Source organism: Tauraco erythrolophus, chromosome 9 (genome assembly GCF_009769465.1).
Source record: "Tauraco erythrolophus isolate bTauEry1 chromosome 9, bTauEry1.pri, whole genome shotgun sequence".
Classification (NCBI taxonomy): domain Eukaryota; kingdom Metazoa; phylum Chordata; class Aves; order Musophagiformes; family Musophagidae; genus Tauraco; species Tauraco erythrolophus.
This window is the reverse complement of record NC_141473.1, coordinates 38,477,447-38,501,235: the sequence shown is the minus strand read 5'-3', so window position 1 is coordinate 38,501,235 and position 23,789 is coordinate 38,477,447. Positions and strand designations below refer to the sequence as shown.

The window sequence follows — 23,789 nt, the reverse complement described above, 5'->3', positions numbered from 1 at the left end:
ATCTGCGTGTAGCCTTCTGAATGGCTGTCCGTTGCAGGTGAGCATAGGTCTTGTTGCCTTCTCTGTCCTCCAGAAGCTCCTGCTGCCTGCTTTTGGTGGAATACATCTCGTCTAAATAATTATACAACAGGAGTAGCTAACGCTGCTCCGTTCTGCCATGGTGAAGAATACTTCAGCGGTGCAAATAACTGAGCTTAGAAGACTAAGGCGGTTTACCCTTGCTAAGCAATAACTTAAACTCTGAGGATTTGCAGCTGGCAAAAGAAGCAATTAAGTATCTGGGCATTGGTATAATGAACTGAAATTAATTGAAATGAATCTTGGCGCAGTCATTGGCTAATCTAAACGAGGCATTAATATATGAGAAGTACTGAAACCTCACCGTTTGCAGCAAGCGTAATGGTTTATAAAAAATGTTCTGCTGCTGATACTCACGTAGAACTTGTGTTCTCTATTGTAGTTCCACATACTGATTTAGTGTGTATTCAGTGGCCACCGATACCATCTTTATGTCACAGACCTTCCTGGCTGAATCCGCGGGTGGTGAGCTTGTGAAAAAGCGCTTAAATTGGTGTTTGAGTGCTGAAGCTTGCCACTTCTGCAGATTTCATTCCATCTCTACCATTTCTTCCCCTCTTCATCCACCCTTTTCTCCTTTGGCTGTCCTGTAATCAAGTGCCCGATTGCTTTACTGGAAGATCCTCTGTAGGAAGGACCCTCCGACTTCCTTACTTTGCTGGCCTTCACTGCTTTTTCTGTTTTGGCTTTTCTCCATTGGCGCTTCTGAAATTAATTTTGAAGCCTAGCTGAGCCGTTAGCTACCTCTATTTAAAGAATGCGTTGCTTTTTTGCATCTGTGTCTTAGGTGCTTTAGAGTAGTTTGCTTAAAATACATTTTTAATGGCAGAATTGCTGGAAATATCTTATGCCAGCTGAAACTGAGACTTTAAAAAATCTGTGTTCTAGCAAAGCAAAGGAAACCACGTAAGTCATAGTCAAGAGGGGAGAAACCTTTTTTATAGCTATAGATGTGTCAGGTACTACTTAACCTGATGTAGGAGAGAAAGATGAAAAAATGGAGGCATTATCCATGTTAGGTTATTTTATTTTGAGAGCTGTGCTTTTTTTCTTTGAGGGGTAACAGCTTAAGAGACTATCCTTGAGATTACTGTGCTGATGGTTTTCTCCTAAAGCTTGAAGATGCTTTGATCTATGAGTGGTGTCTTGAAAAGAGCTCTGTGTCCTTTCAGGTGGCATTTGGCTTCATTTTTTTTTTCTTTTTTTTAACCAAGAGCATCAGGGGAAGGAAAGAATCTGATGCTGGGAATGAGCCAAAGTCAAAACTGGAATCAATTAGGAAAACATCTGAACTGCCCTGGGGGGGAGTGACCTCAGCTGACCCGCAGAGCTTAAAGCACAGGTATTGCCCTGGGCCTGCTGAGCCCTGGAGTTTGATCAGTGCATGTTCATAATATCGTGTTTAAATGTTGCATCGCAAATCGGAGCTGGGATTGTACAGAGAAGCAGGGTGGAAATGGAAGAAACCACTTCCCTAATCATCTTGGTTTGCCTGTGACTTTATGGGGACTACACTTGGAATTCTCTCTCTCTTAACAGGATAAGCGTTTTGAACCAGTGGTGTTTAATGTCACTGGAAATGGCACATTTCAATTTTTTTTTTTCTTAAAAATAGGGGTGCCCTCTGGTGGCCAAGTTCATGCCTGCTGCCTCCTCTTTGCACCCAGTAACTAAAAATGCCTGCTCACCTGGCCCTCATCCCCAAGAAGTGTGTTGGCTGACCTCCAGTAGCTCTCTGGAAAGCAACATCTCTCCAAGAAGTCACATCATTTGGGATTGGAGTAGGGAATAATTTCCTGGCTCAATAGAGGAAGCAATGAAATTGTAAAAATCACTTGGTTTTGATTAGTTCCTGATCTGGAAGTAAAGTGCCAATGCAGTTGTTGGGTGTCACCCCTTTAGGGTCTAGGACTTGTCATAGCTGTCACCTTTCCTATGACGTTCAGCGTCCACCACCAGCCGATGGCCCAGCTGCCTTCTGGGCTGTGCTGGCCAAAGGTTGGATCTGCAGGGAGGAAACAAGGGACAAACTAGGGATGGGCATAATGTTCATTTTGTTTAATTAAGGCTTTAAAGTTGAAGTTAGCCTAACCTTGGGTGTGTTTTTTATTGCTTTTTACTTTGGCGGACTTCTACAGCTTCAGCTGTCTCCTGCAGTTGGCTGTCGCTGAGGCTTGCTGGTGGAAGCTATACGTTCTTTTTTTTGGTGTCTAGACCACATATGGGATGGTGTGTTATTGCTGCTCGTGGGGCCAGCTGAAGAGAACAAAAGGCTTGTGAGGTCGATGAGCTTTGTTTGGTGTGACACAGCCCATCTGTTTCCAGTCTGCCAAAACGGCGCAGGGATTGCGTGAGGTACCGGCTGGGAAGGGAAATACTGCTATTAAGTACCCTAGAGTTTATGTTAGAGCAGAACAGTTTTTAATTGATATTAATATAGACATAACGGGGAATTACTGCCTCCTTGGCTTACAGCTGAATTCATTATGGCTTTTTTCTGAAGAGCATGAGGCCAAATTCTCAGAAATATGCACCTGTGTGAACACATCCCAGGCTGGAGAGCAAAAGTGGTGCCAGGAATGACCACCTCTGGCCTTCCAGGTGTGAGTAGCAGTATTGCTTGCAAGCTGTGATGTGTGAGCTCTGTCTCTGACAGACCTCCTGTGATCTGCCCCTGCTGTCTGCTTGTAGCTAAAGACCAGGTTTCGTGGGTATTAAGATATCTGAAGGGATCTCGTTTCCCCCGCAAGGGATCTGGTAGCCCTTATACCTTTTCCCATAAGTCAGTTAAAGGTTTCACACTCCTTTAGGTACCCAAAGCAATAAGATGGTCCCCGCATTTAAATAACTCCATCTTGCACGTTCCAGCTGTGGAAGTCGGTGGTCAGATCCTTGGAGCACTCTTCCTTTCTTCTTCCCCACTGAGCTGCTCAAGTTCCTCTCTATTTCTAGAGCATTATTTTAAATAACTGTAGTCCTCAGCCAACACCACTTATCTTAGCTCTACATTTGCTCTCTTGCGTTCTCGTGCCCTCCTCCATGGAAATGAAGATGGATCGAGCAGCACAGTGAGCTAGACAAACAACGTGCGTTGGGAGGCTATAAAACGCTGCGGTGTGGAAACACCTGCTTTGCTCTGTGCACGCCAACAGGCTCACCCATTTCTTACTGCCTTGCAGGACTGAGCCTGTAGTTTGCACAACAAAACCAGATGCTGCAGTGATTAATGTTGTAGCACATCCTCGCGTAACGGCTTGTTGCGTTGTTGCGGATGGTCTGGGAGAGGGAGCGGATGCTGATGAGAATTCATGTTCCTTCCCTGCTAGATAACTGGGTGCTGGGGCTGGTCTCTCTTACAAGTTCTTCACAGTGCTTAATTTTAAATACAGGCTGGTTAAACTGGATGGAAATAGTTTGTTTCGGATTAATGAACTCGAGTTCACGTTTTATATTAGTATAGGGACCTGATTTGTCTGTCCTTACAGGGAAACTAAATATTTTCAAGGAACTTGGAGAAAATAAATACTGAAAGCCACAGTTCACATCAGTTTTCTGAAGTTAATATTTCATGTATATAACATCACACGTATGCACTTGGTGTGTGTAACGTGCCTGGTAGCTGAGTAGCGCTTCGGTGCAAGCGAACTCCTAGATTGCTGCAGTTGCAAGTGGATGTAATACAGACAACTTCCCAGAATTACTGCTTGCCTTGGCTAAGCTCTGCTCCAGCTAGAGCTTATCTCCCCTCGCTTCAGCAGGAGAAGTCCACTCAATCTTGATTTTTTTTTTCTTGTAGAAACCGTTGGGGGAAGAGAATCCATACATCAAGGAAATTGCTAATTATCTGCACTGTGAACGAGGCTCTGTTGTTCTTGGCCTCAGTGTATGCTAGTGCCTACTTTCAGCCATTTCTTGGTTTTGTTACTGGGTTACAGAGCTTTCCAGCTTGTTGTTCTACCAGGAATGCAGGCTATGATCAGCTTACTTGTTAGTCTCAGCCTGGGAGGAATGAGCTCTCTGACTCTGAAAACTTACCCGACTAAATATTTTAATTTGTGGCTTTTGATTGAGTAGAATTTAGAGGAAAAAAAAAAAGATGCTAAAAAAGCTGAAGAGCCTGAGCACAGTAGCCTAGGAGGGCTGCATTGGTGCCAAACAGGAACATTATTTAATACTAGGGCTTGATTTGAGATTCCTGTACTTGTACATGCAAGGTTTGCATTTGTCCTCAAGACTGCGGTGATTCACCAGGAGTTACGATCAACTGACGATCCGCTAAAGCACAAAGTGGCTTTCACAGACGTTAACGTCTAGTGTGGAGGAAACTAGTCACATAAAAATGCCTGTGTTCCCCTCGCTCTTAGTACAAGAGGTGGCATAGGGCCAGGAATTTACCCTTGTCAAGGCTTGGGAGAAGCCCAGCCACTCCTTGGTGATCAAACGCTCATATTCTGAAGCATGTTATTTACCAGTTTTTAATCTATTGAATGTTTCATATTGATTTTTGTGTTGCTCCGGCTTATTAATCATAATATCATTTAGTGACAAGTGGAATAATACAGTGTGAGAACTTGCATTTGTTAGGTGAATGCTACTGCCATTATTAACACCACTGGTAATCTCATCGAGAAGTGACATCTATTCAGCGTTAAGACTTACTTTCCGTAAGCCCTTGTTGACTGTCAAAAAATTCTTCTTTACCCTCCTTTGATTAGAAAGCCTAGATCATCTTGTCTCCTCCGTCCAACATCAGTCTTTGTCTAAATAACAGGTCTGTGCTAACACCCGTTGCCCTCTTTCACCTTTTTAATTATCAGTAGCAATGGGTTAAGGCTTACTAAATATTGACAGCAGTTAGGCAGAAAGTCTCAGCCAACTCTAATTAAAACTAAACCTCAGACTTGTGCAGAAAGCTTTATAAAGTCCTGAGTAGAAAATACCCATCTGTAGTGTTGCTGTGTTATATAGACCTTTGCTACCATTCAAGTGGAGAGGATCTTTCTGTGTTCTCCCTGGAGGAGATCAGGATATATAGAGTATAAAGCATTATAAACAGAGTAAGTGTTCACTTGGAAATATATAGTTCTATCACTTCCAGTAATGCAGTGAACAATAATCTCAATTTATTATACGCTCCTGTTGTTTTCGATAACTTGAACAATAAAAATATCATGTTCTCTTGGTCATTGCTTCCTCCTTGGGTCCTTCTTGTGTCCCTTATCAATTTTCTACAGTATCTAGCTTTAAATTTATATGGAGTACACTTAACTTTCTCTTCCTGTCTTTTCTGTTTCCTTATTTCTACAGGGCTTGCTTTCCTCTGAACTCAAGTTATGAATTTTTTCACTTGTGTTTTTCAGCAGTTACGGCATCCTTCTCGCCCTGGGTAGAAGCTTTGAATACCCAATAGAACAATCTGCAGCAGTTGGTAGTTGCCATTCTAAGTCAGACTTACTCGTATTTGTTGATCTGGCTCATAATTTCAAACTGATAAAGCCAGGCTCATACAAACCCTCCAGTATTATGAAAAAAAAAAAGAGGGGGGGGGAAAGACTTTCTGTGTTATTGAGGGCACCTTAAAGATTGTAGCATCAGAGGCTTTGCTTTGCCTCCCTTACTCTCCCAACCTAAGATATTTTTATCTTGAAAACAAACACCAGTGAGTGACAGGGGCGAAGGGTGATGAGCTTGCTGGCTTTTTGTGGAGAACAAGGGATGGAGAATAGGATGCCAGTTGTGATCTTACTGGGTTCATGTGGTCATCTTACCTCGTGCTTCTTGCTGTCTCTGCCAACCTCACTCTTTTATTCAGTTACCTTCTCATGCTGTACCATCTGCATGCCCAGGAGCAAATACAAAGAGTTGCAGCAGTGACTGAGAGCAACTGATGTTTTCTTGAGAGAGGGGAAAAAAAAAGTTGTAGAGCCTGTCAGCCTTCAAAGAATGGTTTGGATCAAGAGGGAGGTGAGGATTGCAGGCTTATGGCTCCATGCTCAGTTCTCTCTGTGCGTGGCAGATGTGACCGAGTCGCAGCTGCGTGCATCCGTCAGAGCCACAGCTCGGGGCTGCCATCCCGTACCCCACTTGGGGTGAGCTCTGTTTGCAGATGTGAGTGGCATCTCCTGGATTGAGAAATAACAGATTTATAGTTTACCAGGATATTAGGATAACACCGGTAGGGTGCCTACAGCGTGAGTCATTAGGGTTGTCATCCTTCACGAAGGAATTGTTTTCCTCTGCAGGCTATCGGGGAGTCATCTCTAAGGAGCAACGTGTTATCCTGCGTGAGCCAAGTTAGCTGGTGAGACTGACCTAAAACCATTCAGGTTCGTCTTCTTCAGAGCAGTCCCTTTCATGGGGCTTGAAGCAGAGGTCCTCACGCTCTGTCCTGTCCTTCTGTGCCCACGTGCTGGTGCCGATGCCTAAATTGGGCTGCAGTAGAGGAGAGTGGGAGGGAGCGTGAGAAATCAGCTAGTGTGCTGCCAAGGCAGGGCTGGGTCCCTCCAAGCTAGTCCTGACAGGCAGCTGTCTCACCTGTTTTTAGCAATTTGCTGGTGATAGAGGGAGCAGTGATGGAATAAATCCTCTCCAGCAGCTGATTCCAGTGTTTCCCCTGTCCTTAACGTTAAATGCTTTCCGTGCATGTATACGTATGTATGCACAGGCTTCTCCTTCTTTCCCCAGTGTGTCTTTTTTCCCTTATAATGTCCCTAAGCATGTCCTGCATCTTATCCTGTCCTCACTGGATCAAGAGAACAGACCTGCAGCAGCTGTTTTATACGTTTTACAGTTGTCTCATCTTCCTCTTTTCCGTCTGTCTTACAGCAATCTGACTTATTTAGGTCAGTTTTTCCCCACAGTGTGTTTTGGACCCTAACCATTCCTGCTGTTCCCTGTCGGATCTTCTCCAGTTGATCCAGCTCCTCCTTGGAGTGCACCGTCAGGAGCTGAAGGTGCTTTCTGTGGGGATGTTCCTTTTGCTGGCTGGGGTGGAAGGAAGGACATGCACATCTCACGGACTACGCTGCTGTCTCCTTATGTTCTTGGAACTATTTTAGGCTATGGCTGGTATCCAGAGCTGTCTCCTCAATCTAATTGTTCATGTTCTTCTCTGGAGTCTGTCGTAATTTTGGTGTGTTCGTTGCAGTGTTTGCCACAAATTCATTGTGCTAATTTACCTCAGTGTCAAGTGCCAAGAAAGATGAAGGAGGCAAAGCAGTAAGAAGTCCTGTGAGTGAGGTGTCGTCCTGAAAATTGGGCTGTGGATCTCCATCATTTCTACTTAATTTCTTATTAAAGTTTCAGCTGACTAATTTAGTTGCTGAATGTGGTTGAGCTGAGGATGAGACAGAACTCGTCACTGGAAGTACTCCTGATCCTTGGAGGTTGCCTATTTTTATGGATGCTGTATCCAAGCTTGCTTTAGCATTTCGATGTGAAAGCCTAAGTTTTAAGTGGCTTTTAAACCTCTCTTGGATGTCTCCAGATGTTTACATACAGGGACAGTGACAACTACAGTCAACTGAAGAACACACCTGGCAGGCAGGATTCCTCTCTCCTGCTTCTTGTTTGGTGGCAATGTCTTTGCTGACTCCTGAGTGCCCAACTTCTTGTTAGATCTCCTGTGTTTCCTTCTGAAGCTAAATAGTATCCGATAGCTAAGTACTTTTCTACTACCTTCAGGATTAGAATAGCTGAGCGCTGTTACCTCTGGCACAAAGCTTTGTTATTTTAGCACACTGTTCTGCTTCTCTCACTCGAAGAAGAAAATACTTTTAAGTGGAGGATTGTGACTTCTGTAATTGGAAGACCTGCAACTATGGAGTGTTGTGCCAATGCTCGCTGTGAGTCTCAGGATCCTTCATGGATGTGTATCCTATGTTTGACTTTCTCAAAGAATGATTTGCCAAGTGACAATTGAGCATTGAGTAGTCCTCTGTGGTAAGTAGGTGGTTTTCTTTGGGGATGATAACCTAATCTTATGCTTGATTGTTGCCTTTCTCGAAGGATTAAAGGAAGATATGACTAAGTAGGTGGGAAATACAGTCTTTGCCTCAAATTCAATTCACTGAAAAATACCTGAAGGGACCCAGGAGGGTTGAAGCATGGCAGCTAGGATCTGGGGCAGGCATGGTCTGTGGAGAGAGACTGGCAGCTAGTCTTGGCACACAGTGAAGGGAGTCTTTGTATTTTCATTTCCCTTTTGTGCAGAAGCAGTAACAACAGGCATGCCATTGGAAAGACAGTCTCATCAGAAGAGGAGTTGGAGAGTCTTCGCTTGCTGATGGCAGTTCAGCAGGGTGGATTTTTCTGGAGCTAAGGGATTTTTCCAGCTGTACTCCGATATCTGCATTGAAAGACTCCTTTATGTGAGCGCAGCGTGGAAGTTGCAGTTGTTGGAACCGTCCACAGAGGATGGTTGTGCAGGATGTAAGACACAGAGTAGTAGGTGTATGTAGAGAGCAGATTCTTCAGTGGTTAATTCAATCAGTAGTTTGGACTGTGGCCTGGAGGTGAGGAATAAGAGGTACTGTTTAAACCTTGCTTAACAAGTAGACTACAAACCCTGCTTTTATTCTCATAGCTCACTTTGCTTCTCCGCTGGGGTGCTGATCTAACTGTAGAGCAGTTAATTACCTGCACAAACTGGAGGGGAGGGTGGGAAGCCGTCTGTATTCAAACAGCCTGCGTCTGTATCGCTGTAGCCAACTGGCTTGACAGCATGATGGATTGAAGGAATGCGTAGGATTTGCTGAAAATGTTTAATTTTGAATTTCATCTGTCCCGTCCCTGGTTTGCTAGCTGTCAGTCAGGTGTTAACAGGAGCAAATCTTTACTGATACAGCTATTCTCTGGCATGTTTCATATGGAATAGCTTCGTTGTGTAGAGAAGCGATCAATTTTCTACGGCTTTTCTGTCCTCAGGACCTTTTCCCAAGAGATTATCTCAGAGCTACTTAACGCTGGTGTCCTGCCTACACAAGGGCTTTCCTTGTCAGTGCTGCTGGTGTAGCCCCAGCTGGCAACAGCTTATTCTTGCAAACTGCCTATTAGCCAAAACCACAACTCTGCAAGGATGTTCCAGTGCAGATTAAACTTTCAGGAAAAGGCTTCGGGAGAGGTGCCAGCGTGTGGACTTCATGCTCCAGGAGACAGATCAGCTGCCTGACTCTTCTGGGGAAATAGTTCCTCTATCTTAAGATGCTTGTGGAGGACACAGGTTTGGATCCTGTCTCTGAAAGCTTGTTTCAGTGGAGGTCTTAAAGATGGTGTTTTGGTATAAGACTTGTGAAAATATGTTGGCAAATAAACACTCAGGACCTTTTCAGAAAGGAACGGCTGGCGTGTTAGACTCCGTTTTGTGTGAAAAGGCATGATTAGTACTGCTCTTCACCAAGCAGTTGTGTATTTTAATAAATCAAACCTTTGCCATGGGGTTGTATTCTGTCTCAACGTGGACTAGAAACCTCTGAACTGCCTTAACCCAGCTGTAGTGCCGTGGGTGATTGCATTTCAAAGCCATACTGGGATTTTGGTGGCTGTTCCAGTGCTTTCAGTGCCTTTGCGGAAGTGGTCGTCACCATATGAACAAAAGTTAATTTGCTTTCTTCATGATTCACTTTATTCTTACTATGCTCTTGGGGAGTTTATTCTAGAATAATGAAGTTTCTGCTTCCCACCAGTACTGTGGAAGGATTTGAGCTCTTTAGCCTTCCCCATCTGTCCTGTGCTGTGACTGTTAGTGAATTAATCGGGTACTGGTAAGGAATGAGTTGTCTTTTATTTTGGCAGCATTTAAATTAATTGAAGAAGCACCTACCCTCGTTTCTTCTTGGAAGATGATGCACTGAGATTGCTGTGAAGCTGTGTATTGCTGGGCAGACAGGCACAGACTCTTCTCTGTTAATTTTACATACCACATCTGTGTTTTCCAGGAAACTGGTGGGATGAAACACGCGTATCCTTTTGCTTAAAGCTTGGAAGGCTTCACAAATCTTACTTTGTTTTTCTCCCGAGGCAGCCTTTTTTGAATAAACTCACACAGCTGTAAATGACCACGTTCATAGTTACAGGGGGTACCGAAGTACCAGCCTTCATCTGAAGGCTGCTGGCTAACGAGTGGCACCTAACCGTGTGCGAGCCCCGTACCCTGCGATTAGTCTAAAAGAAATCACCAGGAATGCCAAGTCAAGGCGGCTTCGCTTCCGTTGCAGGCAGGCTGGGATGTTTGCCTGAGCTGTTTGAGTCCTTCAGAAAGAGAAATAATTTTGTCAAACAGTTCGCTTTGTTGCTTGTGACGTGTCGACGTATCCTTAGAGATTATAGTTCCGCTGATGTTCGCGTGGTCGGAGCTCTGTCTGGTTATAAACCGCTTTACAAGTAAAGCGCAGGGAAGCCATAGCGTTGCTTGGCGTATGGATTTATCCTGCTTTTTATTTAACCACCTGCTTGCCAGTCGCAACTCTGCGAGTTGCTCAAGGCTTAGACTGAGTGATTTTGAATATTGAGTCTTGGTCTACAAACAGGGTTGCTGAAAATCTTTGTATTTGAACAGCAAGGGAAAAGGAGTCCTTTGCCCTGCCAGAGTTGTATTTCCAGCTTGAGGATAAACAGCTCCAGTTTTTGTTGTCACAAATCCTGTAGCACTGGAGTTTAGAAGAGTCATTGGTGGAAGAGGGAAATAAAACAGCCTGTCAGCTGCTGGAGATAGAAAATAAATCAGTTGAGCTGAAACAAGGAGACTGTTCTTGATGAATCCTGCTGTGCTGATGGTACAACACATTTCTATCACTTTTGTATAAATCTTTTTTGGAGGAGCGGGGCTGCAATTTGGCACTAGCGGAGGTATTTGGGTATGGTATGCCCTTCCCAATCTATATTGCATGTGTAGTTTTTGGGAGAGGGTACGATAATTCGCTGAGTGGTTTGCTGTGGCGTTCTCGGACTGGGAAAACATACTGTGATTATTAGTTTGAGTTTGGGGTGACAGGGTGGAAATTTGAGTGAAAAAAGGGAAAAGCACACAAATCATTCTATGATTCTGTATCCCAAGGTGACTGATCACTGCTTTTGCTTTGCAATCCTCCACGCTGTACTGTAACACAGTGTTTCATTCGGGGACAGCCATGCAGGGCCATCTTCGTAGCCTTAGCACCCCTCTCAATAATTTCCTAAACCTGTCTTTTCTTTTTCCTTGTACAGGGCCTACGCTGAAGACTCATCCTCCGTAAAACACGATCCGAGGACGGAGCCGAGCGAGAAGGTGAAGCACGAGGAGGAGGAGGAGAGCAGCGACGGTGAGGGTAGAAAGGCCGTTGCATCGGGCGGCGAGGAGGCGCAGCCGGAAGGGAAGAAGAAGAAGCGTTCCGGGTTCAGGGACCGTAAGGTACCAAACTTGGATGTGCTGCACCTGCAGCTGTTGCACTGCAGCAAGAAAGCAGAACACTCGCGGAACATTTTGTTCAGTTTGTGGTGCAGCGCATGCGTAGAGTCTGGCTTTTGCTCTGTATTTGTCTTGGTTTTCTGAAAGACCTTCCTCTTTTGGGAACCTACTTTCTTGGCGTGCCACCGTGAATTTTTCAGTTGAAACTTGTCTGTTTGGAAAGCACAGTGCACTGATGCTCTGAAATGGGCACCTCTTTTCACATCTCCGCTTGGATGTCGGAGAAGTGGCTCACTGAGAAATCAAGGCTCCTGCCTTGATGATGATGAGGGTGGTGCGTGCAAAGTTAAAGAATCAGTGCAAAAACTTTAAACCATCTAGGGCATCCATTATGTGTGTCTCTGAGTCCATCCATTTGCCCATGAACGTACACAGTGTGTGTAGGAAGAAGTAGAGGTTTATAGGAAAGGCATACTTTAATTTTCCTTTTAATTATTCCATGTAAATATAGTTATTGACATACAGCCTCACTTCCTATTCGTCGTCATGTCTCCCTCTTAGTGCTTATGCCTATTTCATTTTCATACTGGACACGTTTTCAAGAGGAGCAAGGCTTGAGTAATGAAGTATACTGTCAACTTGTGACCTGCCTTGGCTGGTGGGCCCTCCTGAGAGCTTTGGGCTCATCAGAGCTGTCTGACGACTAGTTTGGTACTATCTGTAACCACTGGTGTTACAAGATGTACGATTTGGTCTGATGGAGAGTCCTGTAACTGAGAGCTGGCAGACAGCAGTATTTTATTTTGTAAAGCTGTCTAGATGCTGGTTTTATTGGGCTGTGTTTGATGATTTAATATCTTTGCAGTGCCAAAGAGGAGAACAGGAGTATATGCTCTTCACAATTCCTTTCTGTATGATTTGCTTCTGATAATTATATTTTAAGTCTGTATCCTGGAGGCTGCATCTCATTAGCTGTTAAATTGTGGATGGTCGTATATAGTGGCTTAACAGCTTTTCATAAAAAATTAAGAGATGTTTCTTTTGAAGTTGCTGAATCATATTCTGTTCTTCGTTAGAGTAGATTACACAACTTGAAATTGCAAGTGCCTTGTGGTGTTTGGGGCTCCCGACTCTCTTGTTGTGACATGCTGGTGGCAGCTCAGTGAAGTTACGTTGTAAGATACTACGCTGAGATATTCAGAATTGTCCTGGAACGTGGATTCTTGGCATCTGCTTATTTGCTTGGCAACTGGGTGTCAGGTACTGACTGCTTCAGCAGAACTTTGACTTTTGCCAGTACCACTCCAGAAAAGGGGGTTATTTCTTCCAGTATCAGCAGATAGAGGCAGGTTGCAAAGAGCAGAGAAACGATCCACCTTCATCCACACTCTTAATTTTACAAAAAGAACATTTGTTGATGCAGCGAATGCAATGATTGATTTTTTATTTTTTTTTTTGTCTTACGTGGCTGGTTGCTTCTGGCTAGGGAAGCCAGAGATCATTTGTTTGGAAGTGGGGACTTTTATCCCAGTTGTTAGGAGATGTGCCTACATTGACCAGCTCTTTCCTTCCCATACTAGGCAGGGAGGAACGTGGCCATACTTTCCAAATAAGATGTGAGCCAGGCGTGGAGGGGTGCCCAAGAGATCCGGTGGGAACAACGTGCAGCCTGGATCCCTTCTCAATCCACAGCCTGCCTTCCTTCTACAGCGCTCAACTCGGGAGCAGCGATTTCAGCAGGGAGAGCACTGTTTAAAACAGACCTCGCAACCTTTTTGCTGACATAAGCCCTTTTCTCTCCAGCCTTGAGACAGAATGTACCTTCTGTGACCTGAATGCTGGCGTTGCTTTTGCTTCATTTAATGCAGGATGTAGCCGGCAGTCTCCTAGGTGCCGGGTTCCGTGTTTATGTTTGAGCAGCTCCGTTGTGGGCTCGGTGTTTGATCAGCAGTTGACCTAGTGAGTCATCTCAGAAGGTATGTTTGAATGTTTCCAGCTCAGATGACAGAGGAAGGTGTGCCCCAGCTCCCGACTCAAAATCAGGGCTGCTCCCAGGATGTCCTGCTCCCCTAATCAGTTGTGTAGCGCCGAGGGAATTCCTGTCTCTCCTATATGTTTTAAATTAAAACAACAAAACCCACGGCAAAAACCCTTTCCAGCTCTTCCTATAATGAATTGAAAATAGTGTGGCGTTTTCCTTGAGAGAAAAAAAATTAAACTTAATTGAAAGTGTTTAACACTTGTTTGTTACCCTGATGTTGCTTTTAATGAAGTTGGTGATTAGTGGTGAAATAATAAATTAGACATGACAGTGCTATTTTGGGTAGTGATTCAGTGAAGAGGAAGTTGAAACATAAATCACTTGGCATCTGCCAGGCCTGGGATCGTGTGTGGCTGGTTCCAGGGCACGCGTTGTCTTGCAGCCTATGCAATCTATAGGTCCTGACTGCATAAGGGAGGAAAGGAGAAGATTGTTTGAGTGCTTTTACAGTTTGAAGGCTAATGAGCGATAATACATGATGTGGGTGGGCTGATGTGTTAATTAATTTGCTAAAAGAGTTTGCATGCAGCATTAGGACTGCTCTATCGAGATCCACTTGCAGTGTGTGCTGCATCCTGCAGGTGTGCTGCCTTAGGAGCATTAGTCGTGCTGAGACTTCATTTTAATGCGTGTTCAGTAGGAAACCCAAAGAAAATGAATCTTAATTAATTTACCCTGCTAAGATGTGTGCGGTGGAGCTGGGCTGCCAGAGTTCCTGTTCAGCCACACGATCAGGGAGGCCCCAGTGATGCTCTGGAATTGAATTGAAATGTTAATTTAGAGCTTTGTTTTCATGTCTGCACAGGATTTAATTTTTTTTCCTTTTAACCTGAGACTTAGCATAAACATTGACTGTCTCAACAGCAGCTTCGCTCTTGTAGAGCAACAGGGATTACTTGCTCATCTTTCTCCTCCAGTACCTCCTCTATTAATAAATCCCAAAAAGGGACTCTTCCCTTTTGGTCACATAATGTCTTTCTGGAGGCCCCTGATTACATGAGGCAGCAGTTCTGGGGACAGAATGAGAGTTTTTGGCTGGTGTCCACTGCATCAAGGACTGGTGCATGCTGGGGGAAGGCAGCTGCCTGGGTGCATGCTTTGCCAGGAAAGTATTTTGGAGTATTTCATAGGCAAGAGGTCGTGGGAGGGAGGGAGTTGTCTGGGATGATTTTATGTCCAGATTGTTTAGAAGTAGTGTAAAAAAAAAAAAAAAACAAACCCCCCAAAAAAAACCCAAAAACACTGACAAGGGGTGGTGTGTACACCTGAATACACACACACACACTCTTTTAATCTCCACATTTGTATATTGAGATCAGGGCACCTATGTTATCACTCACTTTGTGTATAGCACCCAGTCTTAAATAAGTGTTTACAGGGTCTTGGCTGTTCCTTTCTTGACCTGGCTTCGTGTTCAATCCAGCCTGGAAGTCAGAGGGATGGGTTGTAGCATATTTGTTAGTTTTTGCCAGCTGATTAGATCATGTTAGCAAAAATGAGGTAATTGTGAGTTCAGCTGCGGGCGAAAGGGAAGGAGTGTTGCTGGGTTTGCTCACTTCTCCTAGGGAGGTTTGAGGAAGAAGTGTGATTTCGGTTGTGATAATAACAGCTTGTGAGATACTAAACAGGCATTTTTAGATTCTACTTCTTTGGTCTAGATTGAGAGTTATTCAAGACTGTTGCTCCTCATAATGTTTTAGTAATATGTTTGTCCTGAAAATTGTGGGTTTGTGTATGTCACAGTGAATTGCTGGAACTCAAAAGGATGCAAATAATAAAAATTTTTAAAAATTGGAGAGGGACTTTTTACAACGGCATATAGTGACAAGACAAGGGGCAATGGCTTTAAAGTGAAAGAGGGGAGATTTTGATGAGATCTAAGGAAGAAATTTTGTACATTAAGAGTGGTGAGGCACTGGAACAGGTTGCCCAGAGAAGCTGTGGCTGCCCCATCCCAGGAAGTGTTCAAGGCCAGGTTGGATGAGGCTTTAGGCAACCTGGTGTAGTGCAGGGTGTCCCTGCCCATGACAGGGGGGTTGGAACTAGATGATCTTTGAGGTTCCTTCCAACCCAAACCATTCTATGAATTAAAACTAACAGTAGCTTCCCGTGAAACTTTGAGCAACTGCACATAATCACGTTCCCTTCTAGATCTGAAACTCAAATTGCTTAACAGGTAACATCCGTTTTTCATACTGCAGTGGGCTTAGAGGGGCTGCTTTGAGCTTGCATGGAGATGCTAGGTCAGCTCAGCTCTCTTTGACCAAATGTAGCAAACTTTGCATTGGAAGATGATGGTCATTAAGAATCCTTAATTTCCTTTTTTGCTGTCTGATGCTGCCCTGGGACCTAATCCAAAATGGGATGGTCACTTCCCCACCTGCTGCACGCTTAGGTCCTATTTTTTAAGGGCATTCAGCTGCTTTTGTTGGAGGAGAGGAAGCCCCAAACCACTCTGATATTTCTCATGAAACCATAGACTGCATAGGGACAAACCTCGGGGTTTGCAGACCTGCCTGGGGTGGTTGTGCTGCATGCTGAGACACGAGACCTTTTTTAGCCTGTGTCATTAGTAGGCTTTTAGGAGCCACGCCACATCATTTTGGGAGCCACACGTGGCTTTTGAGCAAGAGACTGACCCACCCTGCTTCACAGCTGCATGTTCAAAATTGCATCCTTACGAGTGACTGGCAGTCATCCATGGAAGTTTTTCATTTGCGGTACGTGTGGATGGAAGATGGGATGGCAAATGATCTAGGAAAGGGCCACGTGGTCAATGGACACTTCGCTTCTGTTGCAAGTGATGATTGTGGTGGACTTGAAGGTGCGACATGGATCTGAGTGGGATTTTGGAGAATCACTGTGCCCAAAGCTGAAGCAGAAGGTAGGCTTCTTAAATCAATAAAGCAGGGGCCTTGAGGATCACCCCGAGCTTGGGAGAAGAAAAAATTGGCAGTCAAGTTGCTGGACTGGTAAGGAGGAGTCTTGGCAAAGATGTCAGGTGATGAACAACGGCAATACCTACTTCCAAAAGTGAGAAGAAAAGTATCTGACAGCAACAGGCCTGTCAGTAGCACCTTAGTAAAGATCTTAGACACAGAGGAAAGATCCAGAACAGATGCAAAGTCAAATGGGCTGCAACATGTTTTTTCTGGCAGAAATGTCAAGACTGATGTCTCTGGTGCAGCAGTGGAGTTGTTGAGTAGAAGAGGTGCAGCTTAACTAGCTGGGTTGAAGCAAAGCACTTGATAGTGCCTTGCAAGAAATTATTCCACCGTCTTGGAAAATCAGGTGTAAGTGAAGTCTCAGGCAGACAAGTGTTTTAGCTGGAAAGCAGGCTGTGTCGAAAGGGTGTCATGGCTGGAGGGAACTGTTGGTTCCTCCAACCAAGACTCCTGGTTGGAGAGGAGACTCGTGCAGCTTTGCAGCTGGAAAGAGCTAGGAAAAAGCCCATGTTGTCGTTTACTGTTGCTGTTCAGCTGGTAGGTGTTGACTTGTAACTTTGCAATAAAACGATTGCTCTTGATCCAATGCCCTTATCTTTGGAGGACCTTGTCGACCGAAGCAGTAAAAATGGGATGAAGTTTGATTCTAGGAGCAAAGGCTAGTAACAAAAGGGAGCAGTGACAAAAATTTTCTCCCTATTTCTTCTTCCTACGGGGTTGTTTTGGTTGATGCAAGGACATTTGTGCGTTCCTGGTGGGCTTGATTATAAAAAAAGCTATGGTGATGCAAAGAAGAGTAGGGAGAATGCTTTAGATAGTGTCAAAGCCATATCAGCAGGACATTCTGCTGCGTGTTGCTTGTTCCCTGGTTGCATTTTCTGGAGAGCTGAGCTGGAACAAGTGCACATGAGAGAGGCTCTGCTTTCCTCAGCTACTCTACCCAAGCTTGCACTGAGGGATTAAAAGCCTTTGGCGTGTTTTATCCTATAAATATGAAAAATTAAGGTGTTTTCTTTCTGATAAACATCGGGGTGGAGAACTTGTTCGAGGACAACAGTTGTAAAGGACAAGGCTGAAACAGGACCAGAGCCATAAATGATCTACAGATGCCTTGGCAGTACCCTTGATCTTGCATGTTCTCTTCGAGCAGACCATTGGTTGTGAGTTTTTTTTCCTCCTGTGGCCCTTGGCCAAAAATACTGAAGGTTTCAAGTACATTATGGACTGTTAAACATGGTGTATAATGCCGGAATAAAAAGCTGAACTCAGAAGGAAAGTTTTCTGCTCCAATGCATAATGAAGTGTAGGTCTCTGTGCCTTTTTCCTCCCTTGTGGACTTATGTTGTGATTTTGTTTATAAAAGATTTCTGTTTTCTTTGATTAATTCCTGGTGTGTGTTGGGGAAGAAACAGTTCCAGGTACAAATTAATGGCCACTGGCGGAGTTAGCTTGTGACAGATTGGTGGGGAGAAGAGGACTGAGTGAAGGAAGTTTCTGCAGAATTTTGCCAATGTGATAAAAGAGAGGAAAAAATGACGTTGGGTGACTGAGCAGCCAGCTGTGCCTCCAAGTAGTTTTTTCCAAGACTCAGCTTGAAAGTAAAGGTCTCTCCCAACTGTCCAAGGCTTTTCTTTTACTTCATTTATTAATCATAAATCAACACTGTGGTTAAAATGCTGAGCTGCTTTAGATCCACAAATGTGACACTAGTGCTTTTTCATGTTTGTGTTTAAGAGCACCTTCAGGGGTTTTCTTAATTTGTTTTTTCACTGCCAATCATGAAGAGTCAAAACTTATCAATAGTAAAGACTCTTTGTGTTTGTTCTTAATCCTGAGACATCAGGAGCTGATACTTCCAATTTCCCTAGTAGTTCAAAGGCTGAGGATAGGAGGGATTTTGACCCTTTCAGCGTTATTTTTTTCAAGTGTTGTGTTGCTGCACACAACTTTGTTGCAATGTGGCAAAACCTTCACAGGAATAAGGGTAGACGTTGGGGGCGGAACCTTATGCATCTAATGCTGGTTAAATTTCATTTCCAGGTGATGGAATATGAGAACAGGATCAGAGCCTACTCCACGCCGGACAAAATCTTCAGATACTTCGCCACTTTGAAAGTTATAAACGAGCACGGTGAATCGGAGGTTTTCATGACACCACAGGATTTTGTGAGATCGATAACCCCTAATGAAAAGCAACCGGAAAGTAAGTGATGTGTGTGTTGTAATTGGAGGGACTAATCCAGCAAATGGGAATAAACTCTCCGATCTCTGCTTGCCTGATCTTTATATTTCCCATCAAACAATTGCCTTGTTGGGTGTTGTCTGTCTCGTTACGTTGGGAGGTACAGCACGAAGGGAGAGTTGCTGCCACAGTGGAAAGAAAAAAAAAATAAGTGATGTTCTCAACCCGTGTGTTATGGCAATGCGACGATGTGCAGAAGGATAACGGGGGTATGAGGAATGCAGGAGCGAGGCAGAAAGCTCCCAGCGCAGCCGTGCAGAAGCCACGCTCGTCTCTCCAGCAGATCCCGCAGCGTGTCCGTGCCGGCTGGCACCCGGCTGACTGGCAGCAGCGCTGCCAAATAACGGTGATAGTTCAGGTTCAGAAGCGTTGTGGTATGCTGCTTGAGAGCTTGGAACCTGCGATTGGTAGGGCTAGGAAGTGCCTCCTGAAGCTTTGTTCCATCTCCATGCTCCAACCCCAAAATTAGCCTGATCCCTTCTGTGTTGCCTGAAGTGCTATTGTAGCATAGTAGGTCTTGTTGGTGTGAGCCCTCAAGGAGCAGATGAGGTGACTTTCTTGCATATTTAATAGTGAAAGATAACCTTCAACTGAAACTTTTTAAGAGCTATTCAAAAACCTACAAAAGGAGGTTGCTTTGGCAAGGAAAACCTTAGAAATAAAGGAGTCCAGGCAGCCCCACGTGCCTGGCTGAGCTGTGATGCTGCTGGCCAGGATGGGACTCATCTCTTCTGGCTTCAGATTCTCTGCAGATTGCAAGGAAGCACATCAGCTGTGGTACCTGTCAGGGTTTGGCAGGCAACAGGTGGGAGAGCAGACGCCGTGTTTTCTGGAAAGCTGTGTCCTGAGCATTTGGTAAGAGGTTGGGTTTTGTGGGATGGCAGGAGATTTTGCCTGTGTCTGTTTTGGAGGAGATTGGTGTTTTGGGTGAGAAGTGGGAAATCAGGTTTCTTGATCTCCTGCTGTGCATCTCAAGGAATGAAAGAGGCTTTTGTCAAAACTCCTCTTCTCTCTGCAGGCATTAATAAAGAACCTCAGCCTGCAAATGTTAACTTTTTGAGAGCGAGGTTTCTGTATGAACTATGAAACAGTTTTGATGTCTTAAGTGACAGCCGCTAAATAAATACCGTGTACACTTGTGTTTAGAAAACAACAATGTGAAGCGAGTGCAGGAGGGAATTAAAAATAATCCTGGCATTAGTGTTAAAAGCATGTTGGTGAATTGATATTTGGGTTTTGATCAAGTTCTGAAAATGGCCGTAGTTTTCATATGAATTACGTGGTTCCATAGTCAGTGAAGAAATAGTTTGAGCAATAAACAGAAGATAATGTTCATAGATGCTGAAATTGTGTGTTACCATCTCACCTATCTAAAGCTCCTTGAATTGGTAATTTGGAAAGCAGTAGGACCTGGTTGAGTGTGAGTCTTTAAATCAACCAGATTAAAAAATAGAAAACATCTTATGTTTAATTTCAGCACATCTGATTCTCACTTCTTCCATGCAATGCATGTGCCTGGTGTGTTTTAAACTGTGCGCAGAAAATAGGTGGAAGAGCGCTCAGAAAACCCCTACTTTGGAGACAAGTGAAGGTGACTAATGGGAAATAATTTGTCAGTCTTAGCCACTAACTTTCCACTGTAACTATTATTATCCTGGCTAGGTGAGCAGTTTAAATGGCCCTGTGAAGCCTGTCATGCCTTTAAGTGCCTGCAAATGCTGCCAGTCAGTGACACAAAGCAGCCTATAAGGGAAGAAAATTACCTTAGTGATAACGTACAGGTGCTCTGGGAAAGTGGAATGGGATGGAAATTGAGTTTTGGCTGCCCGTCAGCAGGCAAAGCAGGAGCATGGGCATCTGATAGCTTGTTGGTTTGAAAAATCTATCTTGAGGAACGTTACTGTCATGGACTTGCTTCTAGACAAAGCTGCTGCTGGGATGGTTGTTCCGTACAAGTGCTGTACATCCCGACAATCCCTGTAAATGCTTTTTTAATACATAATGAACAGTAGAACAGTAAAACATTTAATGCTACAGTAAAGTCAAACCAGCCATAACTTTGTTCCCAAACGTTTTAAAAGCTGCTAGTAAAAAAGAAAGAAAAAAAAAAAAGATAGATAGGTCTGATTTTAAAATCAGAAGTTGAAGTCAAAGACTGCTACCTGCTGGTTTGTTTCTGTACTTTACATCCATTTGGTACTTCTGACTCATAGGATAATCTAGATTATACATTAGTAGGGAAATGCCAGGGATTCTTTCTCCCTTAGTCACGACACGGGTGTGCCCTCCACCAGAGCTGGAACATCCTGCCTTCGTCCCACGGAGCTTCTTTGGGTTGTGACATAGCCCCGAGTGCTCCTTGGAAATCTTCTTCAGGTAGTGATGTAGCCCACTGTAATCATACATGTTTAAACTGAATTGAAAGTTATTTTCTACAGTCCCACTGACCCCGAGGTTTTCCATGAGTGGCGTTTTTGTGGCAAAGTAATCACCTTCTAGTCCTGTGAATTAATATGGTCCTGTGTAAGCGGTCCAAGATATGAGCAAGGCAGGGGATGCTCTGAATGCTCAAGATGCTGGTCGTAATTTCAGTGAGTAACTTGTTGATGTGTCTGCCATTTTATGGAGAGAAAATAGTGTGGAATATAAGTGATACGGAGTAATGAGGATCTAAGTCCCCGTTGTGTTTATTTTTAAACCACTAATCTACTGCGAGATATCATATACTTGATTCATTTTTATGGGTGACATAAGGGAAAGTTTGATTTATTGTCAATAAAGCGTCAGCTGAATTCTAGACTGCGTTTTGCTAGCTTGGGGAAAATGAATGCCAATTCATTAGCTCCAGAATATTGCTTTCTCTTAATAGTTCAGTAAAACTTTCTGCTGTAGCTTTCTCAAGCAGGCAAACTGTGCTTAAGTTGTGACACGCTCTTGCTGAGCTTGGAAATGTGTGTCAGAATAAGCCAAAGAATGGCATTAAACTTGGAAGCTGCTTTAAAAATAAAATTAAATACGTTTCTTTATATGCTATCTGGAAAGTCCAAGTGCCAAGAGAAGCGTGGGCAGTGATATCTGCTCCCTGCAGTCCTGTGGTGTGTTTTCCTCCCACCTCCTCTGGTACCCAAGAGGTAGCTCGTCTCCAAGGCTGGATGAGCAGGGATGGTTGCTTTATACCTGGTGCTCGCTTAGTACCCTAGCCCAAAACCAGCTGAAAATACTGCCTCTCAGTCACTGGTGGGAAGGGTAAGGATTTGCAAAAACCCCGTTTTTAGATGTTGCAGCAATTTGAGGCAGCATGGACTTTTGCTGAAAGAGGTGTATGTAGCCACGACACTTCACAGGAGCTGTAACCATGCCTGGTACTCACAGGTCGCTGATGCTGCGTTCTCTGTAGCCCTACGTAGCTGTTGGCCTACCTGGATGTTTCCAAGTGCTTGGACCTGCCAAGTCATCCTCCATTTCCCCAAGTTTCTCTGTTTCTTTTCTGCACTCGTTGTTTTCCTGGGGGAAACAAGTACTTTGGGGCATCCTGGACTAAAAAAGAGCTGTGGCATATTAAGCCAGCACCAGGGTTTTTTGGAGCCGTTATAGTGAGGATAAAAAGAAGTAACAAAAAAAAAAGGCTTCATATCTCATTGCAGCACACTGTAACGAAGACCGATTATACCCAAAAACCGATCTTGCTCTTCAATCCCCGTGTTAACCTCCCTGGTTAACCCAAACTCCTGCCACATAAAAGATGCCTTTCAAGATCCACCATGCTCTGCAGCAGCCCAAATAGCTGAAGTCTTGGAAATGCACTGGAAGTTTTTTTTTTTAATTTTTGTCTGCAAGAAACAGTGAACGTGGTGTCGAAGCTCAGCCAAAAGCAGCAGCTGTGCCCTTGCAGCCCCTGCTCGCAGGACAGTGTCGGAGAGGAGCTGTGAAAGACGGAGCCGATGTCTGGTGACTTGATCAGACCATATAGCTTGATTCCTGGTTTTTAAAGGTTGGAGGTTTTTATATCTGGACTTTATGAGCAGCTGGGTTCTGGATTGTTGCAATGCTTGAGTGATTATTTGTTATTTTGAGCTAAGTTTACAAAATGTGGATCTGATCTTCTGTAGAACCAGCAATCATGAGCTGTGACAAATGGGAGCGGAGTAGTTAGTTGGGCAAAGTAGTTCTGGACTTTAACACAAACCTGAGAGTGTTATCCCTTGAGAAATCTCGGGCAGCTCACTGTTTGCCTGCAGATTACATTTTGAATTCAGGGGAAAATACTCACACGGAAATCAGAAGCTGGGTTACAGCTCTAGAGGGGAAAACTTGGTCCAGCGTTTTCTCCTCCTGTGATGTAGCTTGTTGCATGCGTGGTTAGCAGGCTCTTCAGTCTTGGTAATTAGCCCTTTTTGCTCATCTACTTGAAAGAAAGAGTCCTTGTTTTATATCAAGGAATGGGAAAGGAAAAGCAGGTGGTGAGTAAATGTCACCCAAATAATGTGAAAAATCTGACAAGGATAAAAAGACTAGAAGGAGTTGAAAAGGTTTTTCCATCAGCTGAAAACTGCTGACACCCCAGAAGAAATCATGATGGTTTCTAATTGATCTCAGCTGTGGTGTTGGCATAGTATAATTGTTCTTCTGGAAGTCGGTTTGTTAAATATTTTTTTTAAACTGCCATTTTTCATCTGCTGCCCATGGCTTTTTTTTTCCACAGGGTAACATGAAGAGCTTAGTAATTGTTTAGCTATTTATCAAGTGTGGTAATTAGCTAGTTTTGAGTGAATCTGTGGCATGTATGTTTTTCTTAATAGAAATATGATAAGTGTTTGACTTTAAATTTGATTAGAGCTGAACAAGAGTAACAGCAGGTTATTCTGTGTTTTTTTTCCCTTTACGTAAATTATCCCTTCTCCATTAGAACATCCTCCCCAGCCCAAAAAGAAAAACACAGAGAATATTTTTCTCCTGTTGAACACCCTTTTTCCCTGTTGTGGCAGACACTGAATGTAAGTCACTTTGAAATATTTTTAATTTTAGAGTGCTGTGAAAGTACCATCACATGGGTAAGAGTGGGGGCCTTTATTCTCATCTGAAATAACACTTACAGTGATG

General features: G+C 43.9%; 1 protein-coding gene across 3 annotated transcripts in view; it reads left to right on the top strand.

The window, feature by feature from the left end:
• Positions 1-23,789, top strand: part of MICU1 (mitochondrial calcium uptake 1) — a 107,497-nt gene that overhangs the window by 14,440 nt on the left and 69,268 nt on the right. For all 3 annotated transcript variants that reach the window (XM_086616502.1, XM_086616500.1, XM_086616501.1), the window contains exons 4-5: positions 11,281-11,464; positions 18,488-18,650. In XM_086616502.1, coding sequence (XP_086472628.1) covers positions 11,281-11,464; positions 18,488-18,650 — 347 coding nt within the window. The remainder of the gene's footprint in view (positions 1-11,280; positions 11,465-18,487; positions 18,651-23,789) is intronic.